Source organism: Zonotrichia leucophrys, chromosome 6 (genome assembly GCF_028769735.1).
Source record: "Zonotrichia leucophrys gambelii isolate GWCS_2022_RI chromosome 6, RI_Zleu_2.0, whole genome shotgun sequence".
Taxonomy (NCBI): domain Eukaryota; kingdom Metazoa; phylum Chordata; class Aves; order Passeriformes; family Passerellidae; genus Zonotrichia; species Zonotrichia leucophrys.
This window is the reverse complement of record NC_088176.1, coordinates 17647242-17663492: the sequence shown is the minus strand read 5'-3', so window position 1 is coordinate 17663492 and position 16251 is coordinate 17647242. Positions and strand designations below refer to the sequence as shown.

The 16251-nt window shown below is 40.5% G+C and overlaps 1 protein-coding gene across 1 annotated transcript in view; it reads left to right on the top strand.

Annotated features, from left to right (window-relative positions):
• Positions 1-16251, top strand: part of WDFY4 (WDFY family member 4) — a 112772-nt gene that overhangs the window by 89473 nt on the left and 7048 nt on the right. Inside the window, exons 50-58 of the mRNA XM_064716301.1 lie at positions 310-427; positions 1120-1229; positions 4843-4996; positions 6574-6665; positions 9515-9727; positions 10257-10404; positions 10846-11003; positions 12505-12663; positions 15628-15807. Coding sequence (XP_064572371.1) covers positions 310-427; positions 1120-1229; positions 4843-4996; positions 6574-6665; positions 9515-9727; positions 10257-10404; positions 10846-11003; positions 12505-12663; positions 15628-15807 — 1332 coding nt within the window. The remainder of the gene's footprint in view (positions 1-309; positions 428-1119; positions 1230-4842; positions 4997-6573; positions 6666-9514; positions 9728-10256; positions 10405-10845; positions 11004-12504; positions 12664-15627; positions 15808-16251) is intronic.

Genomic DNA, 16251 nt, shown 5'->3' with positions numbered 1-16251 from the left:
ACTGAGGATCACGTTCCATGGATGAACATCTGTTTAATACAGACCTAGTTAAGGACATGCTGCATCAATTCAGCAGATAGGCATGGACAGGTTTCTGTGAACACAGAGGAATAGTTTTGGATAGAAAAGCCTTAAGAGTAATTTAGAACCTGCCAGATCCTTTATTTGTGAAGTTCCAGAGGAGGGTAAACCTGTAACCTTCTTGCGTGAGTGAAACTTCCAACACAGCCTTGCCACCTCCCAGTGTCGCTGGGATAGTTATGATATCTAAGATCTTAAAATCTGCATCTCTGCTGTGTTTCTTTTCAGACTCTAAACCTCACTGATCCTCATACATTTCGAGACCTGACAAAGCCCATGGGAGCACAAACTGTGGAGAGGAAACAAAAGTTCATCCAGCGCTTCCATGAAGTGGAAAAAAGTGAGGGTGAGTGTTTTAGGAGGCTAATAGACAACAGAGGCTTGAGTCCTGTCAGAGCACCCAAAAACTTTGCAGATCTGTGGCTAAGGGAAACACCATTCCGAGGAGAGCCTCTCTCACTGCTGTATACAAACTGACTGACAATTCAAAGAGAAATGTCTCTTTGAAATAAATGCAAGTACTGCCTTATGTACCTTGTACTGCTGCATTCTGTTCTCTTCCCTTTGACAGGAAAAAAAAGCTACAGCAGAAAGCAATGTTCCCTGGAAAAATTGTGCTGTTACAGTTTTTCTGTAACAAAACAAAGCTGCACACATTGGTCTTATTTGTTAGCTAAGCTACATGTAGGAGGCTGCTGCACGCAGGTTAACAGCTACCTTAAGAAAAGGAAACAGAATCTTGAGGCTGTTGACCTCTAGAGATCAAGTGGCACTACTAGAGAATGGGATGTTTTTGAAAGTTAAAGGCCTTATTCTTCAGAAAATGAAATGTGGAAGTCAAAAAATGAACATAGTTCAGTAGTAACTGTGCACATTCAGTGCATGTAGTCAGTGCAAGGGGTGCTGAAGCTCACAGGTCTTTGAACACATCTGCTTAAAATACCTGTTCCCTGTTTAGTTGTGTTGTGGTAACTGGATGCTATGGGCTGGAAATGGTGGGGGTTTTTTACTGGAATCTGATTTGTGTGCAATTTCCAGGAGACCTGTCAGCCCAGTGCCATTACTGTACTCACTATTCATCAGCAATTATAGTGGCATCTTACCTGGTGCGAATGGAGCCATTTACCCAGACCTTCTGTTCTCTTCAGGTAAGGGGGCAACATAACTTCTCTCCTGCTCCTTGTTATGAGCCATGCAGTGAGTTACTGTGGCTATGTAGTGAAGGAGGATTTGTTCTCCTGACAATTGATGTACTCCATATGTGGACTTGGGGCTTACTTGGGGCAACATTTATGCCATGAAAGTTGAATTCAGAGGAAAAAAGCTTAAGCAGACTATGGCTGATGCAAGGGAGAAGGATCATTTAGCTTTGTGAGAGCTGAAGCACGTGAACAAATAGATGTTTTATTGCTTGTCTGATCATAAGCTTCTGGCTTTGGGGCAGATGAGACTTGGCATGATATTCTATAAGATGAGGTCTTCTAAGCCCAAGTACAGCCATGCAGCTACTGGCAAGTACTAGGAGCTTGTTGTAGTGACATAAAGAACATTCCTGGGCCAGGTGAGGACATATAGGTTCTGGTAGGTATGAAGTTATAGGGATTGTGGGATCGACTTCCTGAAGAAGAAGGATGAGATTACATCCAGTGCTCCAGAAGGGATATTTTGTGTAATCTTGTTCTGAATTTGTTACTATTTATACAGTGCCAAGCTGATTTCACCATGGAATTGAATTTATGGAAATTGAATGTTGTGTGTACCTTCCCCACCTGCCCAGCATACAGGGGCACCAAATTTCCTGATTGCCCTTTTCAGCAGGCAGTTGGTAATGCTCAAGCAAATACACTTGTGCTGTAGCAGAGAGTTGTTACTGTCTTCTCTGTAATTTGTTGCGTTTTAACAGGGTCTACCAGGAGGACCAATCCTCCAAGTTATATTTGTAGAGAATATCTTGCTGAAATCTACCTAGCCTTGTGGAGGAATACAGGAAGATAGCTTGGCCAGAATATTTCACACTTGGAGAGTGCTGTATGCATAGTGTAGGATGGCCATGTCTCCTGCAGCTTTCCATGTTGCTTTGCTGTTGTGGTTTGGGTTTTTTTCCAGTGAAGTAATACAAATAAAGTGCTGTGTTAATTAAGTAATAAGCCCTGTGATATTGGCTGTTACCAGCAGTAGCTGATGGGTTAGTGAACCACCTGAGGCAATGGTTGCCATCACACTCTGTGAGCCATATGTTAGCTGCAGTCATGAATGACTGTGGAGCAGTTATTTCTTGTTGTAAACAACAAAGGCTGTTGGATCTCCCTGGCACACTTTTCATGCATAATGAGTTCACAGTCTGAGTGAATGCTTTGTGGCTGTGTTTGTGTGAGCAGCAGGTAACCAGCAGTTTTGTGAGCGTAATTATCTTCAAAGGCTACTGAGATCTCAAACACGCAAAAATGTTCTGGGTGTGGACCCACTGAAAGAAACTGTTGAACTCCTTCTGTTCTTATTCTTTTGCTTTTATGTTGGTGCATGTTCAACTGAGCTCAGTGTTGTCATGTTCCCCAGGTGACTGGTCCTGTGGTAGCTCAGGAATTGCTAACTGTGAGATGCTTTCAGGCAAACAGCAGATCTGAGAACTGCGTGATCAAGTCAATGTCAGGTTGCAAAAAGAGAACTCCCACACTTAAACCCTTGGAAGGGTGCTGCTGCCTTTGGGAGCTTTGAAAGTGTCTCAGATTCTTAAAAAGTGAAAAAGCTACATTTATATCTGCAAATGGATGGTCTGAATACATGACAAGGACATGCAACAACTTGGGTGCACTCTCTGTGGAAAATTGATGTTGGCATAACATTTTGTCTCTCAAGTCCAACAGTTGATTTGCACCTGACCACAGAAGCATTGAAGTGAGGAAGCATTGCTTTCAGTAGTGGGACTGTACAGGAGAAACCTTATTTCACCTTTTTTAAGTGCATTGAAATCTGACTCTGGATAAAAGTTTGCATGTGCTTTGCATATTGTACTGGAATAGAGGAAAAATTGGCTTTTCAAACAGGTATTGATTGGTACCTCCTGGAATTCTTTTCCAGAGATGGTCTCAGCACCACAAAAGAGCAGTAAGGTTTCCATGTTCAGTGTCTTTATTGGAAAGGCATCCTAGAACCTGCCCTCAATACTGAGATTTGCTTTTGATCAATTCAACTCTTTTATCCCCTTATATTCTTATCCCACTCTTGCATTTCAGCTATCAGGTTGACTTTTCCTGACATTTCCCTCTCAAAAGTACTTATAGAGAGCAGGGTCTTTACTCCTCATGGTGTTACTGACCCTTGAGCAGTCACTACCAGCAGGGAACAACTTCTCAGCATCTCTGGGCAAGTCTTTGCACCTTCATAAGCAACTCTTAGAAACATTGAGGTCTTTGGGTCTTGGGCACCACCAAGGTGATGGATGCTTAGTGTTACAAATTTGTGGAGTTCTGACTTCTCTAGAGATCATTTTGCCTACTTGTTTTGTATATATCCTGCTGGACTGTAGTTTTAAAAAGTATATTTTTTCCAGTATTTTTGATGACAGTAAGGCCTCTACTGAAAGGAAAGAAAACAGACTTACTCTGTCTAGCTGTAGAAAAGTCATAAGAGTTCGTTGTCTTGCAATCTAAAAGCATAAAGCAATTCTTGATTCTCTTTTTCCCTTTCAGTGCAGTTTTTGCATTCATAGAGAGAGAAAACTCATTAATTCTGATATAAATATATGCAAATAAATTTATTAATATAGGAAATGGGAAAATCAGTTATTGCTTCCTTTATAAATAATACAGGCTTAAGTTTTAAAGATATTACTTTTCCCTAAAATGAATTAGACAGCCAGGGAAAAAATCACATTTTTTCGTGGTGGTAATATCTTTAACCAGATTTGTCGCGCTAACAGCATTTCCTATGTATATATTATTTTTATTTAATACAGGTAATCTTTTTATTACAAATCATATTGTTTCTCAGGAGATTACCACCAGCTCTCATAAAAGCTGCAAAAAAAGATGAAAAAGCATCAATCACCACCAGACACAGCACACTGTGTGCAGATTAAATATACAAAGCCCTTTAATATGCTTCAATGAGATACTTGTTAGCTGTTGATTTATTTATAGTCCTCCTTCTACTCTGTTTTAATTTCAATTTGAATTTGACTCCAAGGGTCCCTGCCTAATAATGATCAAGAGCAAGATGACCTTGTGCATCAGATTAACTCCAGATAGGCTTGCTCATGTGATTAGCCACTTTTTCACTCTGTCCCTTGAATGGGTGTGGGAAGGCTTCACAATTGTCACTGGTATAAGGAAGAAGGATGAGGAGCTAAAGCAGAACTGTGCTGTCATTTAGAGATGAGGCTGGACCAGAAGCCTGACCAGAATTCACCTTAGGGGAAAGAGGGGAGGGATCTTTCCATCTGGAATATATGTTGAGTTTTGGTGTGAGTCTATCTCAAAAAACAAGCAAGGAATGGGGCTTCAGCACTTGGGGTTTATTGACTACTGTCTTCTGATAACTGTTTCATGAGAATATTTTCTCCCTAAAAAAAGATATGGCAAAAATTACTTCTTGACTTGCAGTTGCCAGACTCAGCAGAGCAGATCTAAAGGAGTTGAAACCTAAGTGTGCAAGTACTCAGGGGGAGCCAAAAGGGCAGTGATTCTTGCAAAATTGGCTAAGATGCTTTTAATGTAGCAGAATACTCATACTGAAGCCGTTTTGTCTGTCTCCATTTCACAGGGTGGGAGTTTTGATGTTGCAGACCGGATGTTTCACAGTGTCAAGAGCACGTGGGAATCAGCATCAAGGGACAACATGAGTGATGTCAGGGAGCTCACCCCTGAGTTCTTTTACTTGCCAGAGTTCCTGACCAATGTAAATCACTTTGAACTTGGTAAGTTCTAGAAGGGACATAAGTGTTCTTCCAGCATCCTGCCAAAAGGAGAGATCCAGATCATATGTTAAGAGTTGGTCTCTGGACAGGATAAGTCTTTCTAACCACAAGATCAGTTTTTATTCAAATAACACTAAAAGAATACAAGCTTCTAAAACTGAATTATGTCAGAAGTTTCCAGCCTAAGAAAAGAAGCAAGTAGTTCCTATTAATTTCTGGGCAAAAGAATTGCATGTTTTGTCACACAAAAGTAGATTTTTATATAGCCAATCTAGTTGACTGCTTTTGAAAGTTTGGCCGTATTATGATACTTGTGTAATTATTGAAAATGTGTTCTTCTTTTGGAGATATGTCAATTGCTAAATGGTGTTGGTGAAATGTTTTTGTTTTTTTCACTCTGCATGGGATCACAAGGTGATTAGTTTCCAAATGTCCTTATGCTCATCTTCAAAGGTTCTGCACAACTTACATGAACTTGATACATTTTCCCTATTCTCAAGCAGCATCACAGTCCCCTCTCAATGTACACTGTCTCTAGACCTTTCTGCATCCATGATGAAGGCTCAGAGAGAATCCAGAAAAAAGACTAGTCAGAAATAGGCATGGCAGTTCTGACTCACTTCATTTTACAGGACTTTCACACCATTTGCAATGCAAAGTTGCTTTCTTTAATAGACACTGGTTGGTTAACGATTAAGGCAGAGGAAAAATACCTGAAGAATCATCCTGAATTTGTGATAGCAAAGGCAATTTAACCCATTGCAATCTAGCTATTATTACATTTAAGGTATCAGTGAAATGAGGCATGCTAAAAGATAGTAATGTTTATATTTCTATATTTCTATGTAAGAATAAGGGAAAAAAATCTAATAGAAGTTTGTTGAAGGATAAGAAGGAATTAGCGTAGTTTCCTCCTGAGAGGAGACCAAGAAACAAAGTCTGGCTGAAATCAAAATCCAGAGTGCAGGGACCCAAAGGGCACCAGAATCTTGCCAGTAGAGAGTAAATATACAGGAAGATTTTAAAATAGGCAAAGCCAAGAACCCGAATCTGTTCACTGCTAAATTGTACATAAACTTGTGGTCCCAGAGCTGAACCTCAATTTAGATTTGAATTCATCCAGTTGCACAACACTGTGCTCTGAATTAAGAACATATGCTCACCTTCTGAAAGGGATCAGGTTGCAAAGGACTTGAGAACAAAATCCCTCTCAGTGGCTGCTTTGGTCAGAATATTTGGCAGTAAGGCCTGCAGGATTATGTATAAAAAGAAAGTTGTGCAAACACATTTGTCTTGTCTGCATTTGCATTCTGTACTAAAATGGCTTGTGCTGAGGACATGCACATTTTTACTGTGTTAGTGACAATTACCAGAACATCTTCTCACTGCTTTATCACTGGATCAGAAATCCCAGAACACTGGTTCTTCAGTCTTCTATGGCACTAAATTTGATGAACCTGAAACTGCATGTGGGAAAACCACCTCAATTTCCTTTGACTTCATTGTTTTAGTAAAGTTGTCCCTATTTTCAACGTGTCTGATTCTTGTTTTGGATTCTCCCTTTGTAATTCCTGCAGGCTGCATGCAGGATGGAACAGTGCTGGGAGATGTGCAGCTTCCTCCTTGGGCAGATGGGGACCCCCATAAATTCATTTTTCTGCACAGACAGGTAGGTGAATATAAAGATTTGTGATAAATTGCTGTCTGGGTCCCACTTAAAATGAAGCTCTGAAGGCCAGAGTCACAAATGAAAACATTGGATCCAAATGCATCCTGCCTTTCTGAAGTTTGTGTTGGTTCTGAACTTTGTATGACTGCTTCTCTGCCTAACAATTCACCTTCAATCAAGGCAGACTTTCCAGACCAGATGTGGATTATGTGTAGGTTTGTGACATGTACATATCTCAACCCACAAGTGTAAGAGAACATAATATAATGCACAGGAATTTATATGCATACAGTTCCATGTTGTTGGTAACAATCTGTGTGTTTATTTAAATTATTTATTTCCATCTCTGAATCATGCCAGAACTAAAGGTTCTTTTTTATTTTGGGGGGTTGGGATGGAGGAAACCTAATGTAATTCTCTGCCCTTAATGGAGTCAGCCTTGGCAATTTGAAAGCAAATAGCTCTAAGGTCCTGAGACTTACTGCAATTATTGCTATCTATTAATAGTTAGAAAGTCTTCCATGTGATGTCATCTGCTACATAAAAGTGAATGCAAGTGCAATTCTGTGTGAAGATTGTTGCAGTGAACTCAGACTTTGCAGCATAATATCTTGGTGCAAGTGTCTCTAGTGCTCCTGCATTACCTCATCAGATTTCTTAGGGTGAGCTGCATGTGTGAGTGCACACAGACTGTTGCTGTGTACAGCCGTGATGAATTTATACTCTGTCTTGTGGCCTTTCCAAGGTGCTCAATGTCTGTTTCCCAGTTCCCCAAATAAGGGAAAGGCAGCACTGTCCTTCCCTACCAGCTATGCTGCAGAAAAAAAAGCCATGTGTGACTGAAAGATGCTGCAATTTTACACTGATGCTTTTTAAAGAGAAACACAGGGAGACATCCTGTCTATTCTATGTGTTGTTTGCAGTATAAGCTGCTGAGCTCTATACTGCTTGTGTAATGATGAACACTCCAAAGGCCATTGGATACAATGGAGAAATCTGCTTTTGCCTTGTGCTTTAGAGTAATGGTGCAGTTTGGAAATCAAACTACAGTCATCACTGCATAGTGTGTTTTTGGTGTCACTGTAGAATGATCTCAGATTGTGTGAACTAGATTTGTTTTGGATGAAATGAAGGAAAAACTGCACTCCAGTTGGGTGTTCCACATGCTGGTAGCATTCAGCCTGCGGGAACAATCTGGATTTAGTTGGAAGTAAAATCCCCAGAGTGCATTTAATGTGAATACTGGGTGCTCTCTACCATTTGCTTACAGAACTGCTTCCACTGGGCTGTACTATTTAATAACATTGGCACAGCTGATAAATTAATTTAAATCTCAAATAGGAACAGCTTAGCAAATGAAAGATCATGTTTATAGACTTGTGTTAATAATTTGCCAGACCTGATCAGATTTCCTGTACAGTCAGTGCAATATTGTCTCTTCAACCATAGCTGATACTAGGTACTACACAGGGGAGTGCAAGAAATCTTAATTAACCTGCCTGGAAGATTTTGTCTAACCCTGAAGTGAAGAGTCAGAGATCTTGAATTCTGAAACATGAGGGTTTCTGTCTCCTCTGATGATATCCACAAGGCTGGAGGTACCAATTACTGGCATTGTGGCCATTTTTGGGAGGCTTCACAATGAGTTTGGTGCATAAAACAGATTGAGGTTGACACTGTTCTGAGGGGATATGAGAGCAAATAATTGTTCTTGACATAAAACTCTGAACAGCTTCCTGTTTCATGCTTAATAAGTTAGGAATCTAGTCCACTAAATAAATGTACTTACTTCCTCCCTAAACCACAAGTTCTCCCTCCCTGGCTGGGTTTGCCGTAGTGCTCAGTGAAATTCTGCGAGGCTGCACAGTTACAGCTCTGTTAGTTGCTCTGTTTTGCTTTGGCAGGAATGCCAGTCAAAATTTACAGTTTGTAATTCATGGACTAACTGCTTTTATTAATGAGTTCTGAGCCTGTTCAGGGACAGATTGTGCACTGTGCTTGCTCTGTGAGCTGCCCTGTGATCATTATAGCTGTGGGCACGGTCATTTACACCAGCTGCACTGGGCAACTGCCTGATCTGTGAAATGAGCCATTGTTCTGGATCCCATTAGTTTGTTTATTTCTGCTGTGCTTTGGGTGGGCTGGTCTGCTTGGAAGACCTTTCACTGAACATCAGGGATTACTCAGTCAAATGATTTGGAGATAGGAAAGTGCTTTTAATAAAGCTTGACACTGCTGCTTGAATCACTGGGCAAGGCTGTTTGGGAAAACACAAAAGTTTGGTGAGGCAGGTGTTGGCAGGAGCAGTGGTATTTAGTGAAGCCTCATGAGTAAGGCTGGCTAACCTGGTGGTGGGCACAGGTTCAGCTTGAACTCGTGTCCCCTACTTATGAACTTGCTGTCTGGGTCTTCCAAGCTGAAGTTTTCCTCTATGATTGCATTGAGCTTTCTATGAAGCTCACATTTAGGTGTATATGTTACCTTGTAGCATCTCTTACGGTGTGTCCAGTAGTAATTGTTCATTCTGGTCCTATTAATCCACTTGCCAATCACTGTGGGTGCCAAGATCTGTGGAATGCTTTCATTTTGCTTTGTGGGACCTGCCTTTGTCTCTGAGGATATTGCTTCTTGTGTCTGTTAAGTCAAAAGTGGCACCTTCTCCTTCTGTTTCCTGTGGGGGTCCCGTTCACTCTCTTTTAGTGTTTTATGAGAATGTGCTGACAATGGTGGTAGTGGAGAAGTATGATGATTGACTTGCAGAGAATTTGTCTCCAGCAAGGACTGGGAAGCAGTAATGCATTTGTAATGGATACCGTCTGGTGAACTCAGTAATTTTGTTTTGGTTCCAGGCACTGGAAAGTGACTATGTCAGTGCCCACATTCATCGCTGGATCGATCTGATTTTTGGCCACAAGCAGCATGGCTCAGCTGCAGTGGAGGCAGTTAACACCTATCACCCTTACTTCTATGGAGACAAGACAGACCTCAACAACATTAAAGATCCTCTGATTAAGGGCACTATCCTGGGGTTTATCAGCAACTTTGGACAGATACCAAAGCAGGTACCACTTTATCATGAGAGTAGAGAACATAATCTATCTTGATCTTACAGTGTTTTTACTGCAAACCAGTAATAGTAACTTAAATGAGAAGCACCATCTGATGTAAATCTGCTGAAAGATGAGCTGTAGGCTTTTCCAGGCTGGTGACTACCTCAGTATTCACCCCCACTTCTCAACCATGCTGCTCCTGTTGTATCCCCAACAGCTGCAGCATCAGCTCTGGGTTCTGCTCCTTCAGTACAGCCACACAAGTTATCACTAGTCTAGGGATGGGTATAGTCAATTAAACCTCAGCTCAAAGTCTCACCTGTGTTTTCTTTCTCATCCAGTTGTTGGGATTAACTTTCTGTCTCTCTGAGGGGTGGAGGGATGTAGTCTGATGAAAAAGCAGTATGTGTAAGGTTTTATTTTAATTAAGAGGTTTATGTATGGTGGTCCTGGACTCTGTGATTAAGGATTTAAACAGGTGTTTCTCTTGCATGGTCTTGCAAATAGAGATTTCTTTTTCAATGACATTCATTTGTTCTAGCTCTTCACGAAGCCACATCCATCTAGGAATGCTCAAGGGAAAGGTCCAGCAGCAAGAGAGTCTGGGCTGTTCCTTCACTCAAGTGGAATTCTTCCTCCTCTTGTGAGCAGTCTGCAAAATCTGAAGCTCTCACCAGTTACCATAAAAGGTACCTCAGTGGCTGTGTTCCATTTTCTGAGCTACTAAGTACACATTTTTTGGAAAGGATGAATCTGGGTTTTCAAGATCACGAAGTAGTCACACAGCTTTGTACGAGCTGGTTCAATCAAGATCCCTTCTGCCAACTGTGATTTTTGTATGCTTGTATTAGGAATGGGCACTGAAAACGTCTTCAAACTTCTATTGTAGGGTTTGGAACAATTTTTCTTTTAAGTCACCCTCTCCACATGCATTTATGCTGTCCACTGGAGAGGAGTGTTCCCACTGTTTTGTGTGGAATCTCAGTTTCAGAGTGGATTTCTGTCTGTGGGCCTGGCCACAGCACTAAGCCCAGATGTGAGACTTGCCAGCCTCACCACCCAAGCTGTGCAAGGAGAAAACATAAGTGCTCTAAACCCAAAAGAATTAAATATTTTCTCTGTCTTGCCAGACTATCCCAAGGGAGCTATTGGGCACATTGTTCATACAGAGAAAGGCATTCTGGCTGTCGAAAAAAATAAAATTTTGATTCCTCCTCTTTGGAGTAAAACATTCTGCTGGGGATTTGAGGACTTCACCTGCTGCTTTGGCACCTATGGATCTGAGAAGGTAAATAAGAAAAACTCTAAGAATTCAAGAAATGAGTTATGTGTTGTGGTCTTTGACTGGTTTGGGCACCCATTTCAGAGGCTATTGGAGAGCTGATTTCAGAGGATGCTGTACAGTACACTGTCAACCTTCTTGAAGAATCTCAAGTTGGATATCCAAGATAGTGTAAAATTATTTTAAACTGCTCAAAAACATGGCATTTGCCTCTAAATTATCTCAAGTTTTCCATCTAGTGACTGTGTTGTCCATGGGTCGTAAGGACAACACAAGGTCTCCTGGTCACTGATTAGAAATTTCATTGTGCAGAAATTTCTGCTGGAATTAAGGCAGAACCATCTGTCAGTTCCCCTCAGGCTCTAGCATAGCCCAGTGCATTCATTCAAAATAATGAAGTTAATACTCTTAATTCTTTGCTGTTAAAAATAAATGGTCTATATCATCACACTGCTTGTTAGGGCACTTGACAGATCTAGTTTCTTCTTCTGCCATAAATACACTGATTTTTGGATGTATTTGGGACAATGCTATGCAAAGAATTCTGAGTTAGCTCAGTTACCAGAATAGCATAATATGTAATTCGGCAAGATACTGACTTGGATATTTGTGCAAGTGGCATTCATTATGTTTTTACAGACATACCCCAAGTCTATGGAAATGAAAAAGCCATGAGATATATTTTAATTTCTGCTCCCTGTCTAATAAAATCAGTGCTTAGCAGTTCATAGTGTTGCTGCAGGCATCAATTATTCAGTTTGTCCCTTCAAAATTCAGGGTGATGCTGAGCATAGTGAGTAATAGTTGAGAGTCCAACTTGAATTTCTTTAGGTCAGCAGTGCCAGGGGACATGAGCTTATAAAAAACTTTAGTCCTTGTTGTAAGCAGGTAAAGGTTTGTTCTGTCTGTGCCATCCAACTCCACCAGAATCATCGGCATCAGAGTGTTGTCCCAGCTGTGTGGGGCAGAGCTAATGCAGAATGTGCAGGAGGACGCTTGTGCTGTGATTGTAGCAGTGTGTAATAGACCTGACTCGGCTTTAGACTGATTTGGGTGCTGCTAACAGAGCACAGAATGGAATTTAGTGCTTTGTCTTTTGGCTTTTCAATCCAAATAAGGGAGGGTTTGAGGGCCTGGCAGTAACCCTGTTGGCAGCGGCCATCACAGCCTGAGACTTCTTTTTAATCTACGTGGAATGTTTGCCTTCTGTTACAATATGGTTGGCAGAATGAGCTTTGCTGAAGTTGTGAAAGAAATCAGGACCCAGATCTCCCAAGACATGAGATACTGAGCTTTGTTCAGCATTCCTGTTTGGTCCCTGCAAGAGGCTGCATGCAGGTCCACATGTTCACAGCTGGCCTCACATAAAGACTGGTTATGATGAGCTTTTCTTTCTTATGTTTAAAATATGGAGGGTCCCTTTTGAAAATTGAATCTGTCATTTGGTAATAATAAGTGCATAGTATCACCCAATGAGAATTTGACTTAAAGATGCTTTCTTGAACAGAATGTGACTACATTTGAGTGCATGGCAGACTGGGGAAAGTGCCTCTGTGCAGTGTGTCCTTCAGCAACTACCATCATCACATCTGGAACAAGCTCAGTTGTGTGTGTCTGGGAGTTCTCCCTGGTCAAGGACAAAGTGAAATGTCTAAACCTGAAACAGGTAAAACTCTGCTATGGAAACCTGATGAAACCCAGAAAATAAGGTTTTTATCTCTCAGATGTTTGTCAGAAGAACCACCTTTGTTGAATAAGAAGGCAGGAGAAAGGCAGTAGTAAGCATGTGACATGTGAGAGCCTGTATCAGGGCAGGAGCTGATAATATGCCTTGTACCAACAGCTCATAGCCATGAGTGCCACTTGGTGGATTTTTTCCCTTTAGTAGCATTTTCAAAGTTCATCATGATAAAAGAAATAATGAAGATAAGGCATATTTTCCTCTCTTAAAGTGCAGCCCTTGGGTTATTTTCAGAAACAAGTATCACCTAGAGATGCTTATAATTTGTTCTGGGCTGCTGCAGCAATAGACAGGATCTCTAAAATATCTTGCAAACTTAGCTGGTGGAGATGAAGCCTCAGCCAGGCAAAGTTCTTGATTCTTTTTTCTCAGACTGGATTCAGAACATAAAAGATGTATCTGTCACTCTGTGTGAGAGGTATGCATCCAATAAGAATATAGGTTTTGACCTCATTATCCAAAACCTTGAAGTGGTTGTTGATTTAGAGCTCATCTATAGTCACCAACCACCTGTATGCATGCTATTTCATTTACAAAATTGAATTCTCATGCAACGTTTGTGTGGTTCAGCTATGATGAGTTCTCAGCTTTACAAGTAGAACAAGAGTATGCCACTATCACGTCTGGAAGGTAGCATGGGGCCGTTTTTCCCAAAAGAAATGAAGATACTCTTGATTAAAAAACTCTGCTACTTTTAGGAAGACAAAGGGTTCATTGATCACCAAGGTCTCCAAGTGTTAGAAGCTTCTTCTGTTTGTTTGTTCTGGAGAGGTATTCAGATATTTCAATGTTCTTCCTACCTTAAGCCAAAACATATTTTATTTATCATTAAATGAAGTGAAAATTTCTTTGTCTGCTGGAATGCCAGAGAAGTATTTAGATCTTCATTTACCAGAAATTCCTGTTGTAATTTGTGTTGAAATTAGCGGAGGAAACTGTTTTAGAGCAGCCTCTCTTCTGAGGTTTATGATGTTAAATGCTGTAGAAGACAGAAATATGAGACAAGATCTAATGACCTTTTAATTCAGCTGGTTATTATTCCAAAGGAAGAATGAATATAGAAATGGAAGAAATAGCATCAGAGAAAATCGTAAGCAATAATTTTCATCAGCATCTAAACAGTTTGGGGGTCAGTCTGAGTTTCAGGCAATCCAAGATGCTGTCTTTTATCTGCATCATAATGTCTTTCTCTTTAACAATCCAAAATCAGCTTTGCTGATGTGTTCCACTGTGATTAATTTGGTATTACCCAAAATCCACAAAGTGGTATGAGATCATGCAATTACAAATTTTGTATTTTTTCCTTTACTTTGCCAGCGAAGGTTTTTTTTCCTTTTTATGACTGTCTGGACTGGATGTAAACTTGAACTATGGTTCTAAATGTCTTCCAGTGAATTACTTTCTGCTTTCCTGTAATTCACTGTTTCATGGTGGCTGCTTTTTCTGCTGAACAAAAAAATTTCCTGAGAGAGTGAGCTTTGCTTAAGAACAGCTTATGTGCTATAAAGTGGATGCTATTCACTTACCAGCTGTCTCATGGGACTGACACATTCTGGTTTGGAATGTAGTAAAGTACAGAAACTGTATTTCTGCAGAAAAAGTAGCTTTTTCCTCTCTAGTGGGATCTGCTTGCACAGTTTTGTGGAACACTAAAGATTGAGCATAATAGCCTCAGTATTGATCCATGCAATTTACTAGCAGAGGGATCTGTGCAATCCAGTCGCCAGAATTTCTGGGCTGAACAAAACACTCGAGCAAGGTGTGCTCTCTGCCTCACAGACCTCTCAGGAAGGTGTGGAGCTTATCTGCAGTGTGTCTATGTCCTTGTCAGACAGTTAACTAGAATGGTCAAACTTGATTTAAGTTTTCATGGACTAAACATCCTTGCAGTGATCCTTGCATCCCTCTTTTTTGTCTTTTGATATTTGTTAAAATACCGTGGAGATTGCCCTCGAGATCTTTATGCAAATATGCTCCAGGAGATTTCCCATTAAGGAAAAATCTGTCAATCTTTGCAGAGCGATAATGAAAATATGTAGGGAGTCAAAAGCATGAAACTTTTTTCATTAATGTGTATTGAGACTGCTGGGTTGAAGCTGATACTGTAATTGTGTGCAGATCTTGAGAACACTGCATAAAACAATTGTTAGCAGCATGCTTCAATCCATGCCTTCTCTCTGTGCTGTTAAATTGCCTAAAGCATGTTTCTTTTTTAAAGAAACTGGTTAAATAAAACTAAGTTTAACTGGGCACTCCTTATGTCTCCCTATAAAACCACAACAACAACAATAGAATATTGTGTAATGATGAAAGAGAAAGGCATTCCTACATGGCTTAAAGAATGTAGGAATGAAGAAAGAATTCTCCATAAATGCTGTTTCTCCTCTTAACCAATATTAGAAATGTATTAGTACTTGTTCAGATACACATAAAAATACACATAAATACACATTCAGATACACATAAAAATAGGACTCAGAAGGTTACTGAGTTGCATCTTGATAAATTGTATTTGAAAAAGTTTTTTAAATATTGAGAAATTTCCAAGCATAAATATTAGTTAAAACTGCATGGACTGAAGTGATTTTTTTCTTTTTTTTTCTTGCTGAGCACAAAGCACTGTCTTAGAGTCTGAAGAATAGGCCAGGGGACCTGAATCACTGTGTAATTTGGGCAAGTCATATAATAATCTCTTGGGCCCTCAGCTTTCTTCAGCTATGAGTTGAGGACAAGGATGCTTCTCTGTAATATCCTTTTGTATTTCCCCCTCATTCCCCTTCAGTTCTCCAAAGAATGACTCGGTTGCTTGTTCTTACTAAGCAAACGAGGTATTCCCTAATAAATCACCCACCGTCTGCTGTGGTTTATTGGTTGGTTTTTCCCCACCAGGCTTTGTATGGACACACTCAGGCAGTGACCTGCCTTGCTGCATCTGTAGCCTACAGCATCTTTGTGAGTGGCTCTGATGACAGAACGTGCATCATCTGGGACCTGAACCAGCTGACGTTCATAAACCAGCTTCCTGCCCACGAGGAGAGCCTCTGCTCTGTTGCCATCAACAATTCAACAGTAAGATCTTCATTTATCATCTTTCTTCTGATGCATCCATGAACATTTCATGATAATGTAATGGGTGCTTTTCCCAACATAAAAACATCCTGAGAGTCTGATACATTGATTTTTTTTTCTTTCTACTGAGATTGCTAATAGTGTTTTTAATGATGAGAGTGAGCACTAAAAGCAACATCTTAGACTGAGCAGCTAAGTAGCTAAGAAGCATCTGTGGATAGATAGATAGCAGGATTAAACAACTTTAAGTTTATGGAGCATGAAGTATTACCCTAGTACCTCCTGGACTTGGCTCACCCATAACCTTGTTGCCCCTGTTGTTTCATTAATTTCTCCTGACATTCATGCAGCAGAGCCACATCTGAGCTGCACATTCATGCAGCTGAGACACGTTAGACTGCAGTCTGCCAGCTCAGGTGACAACTGCCTTCTGCCTTTGCAGTG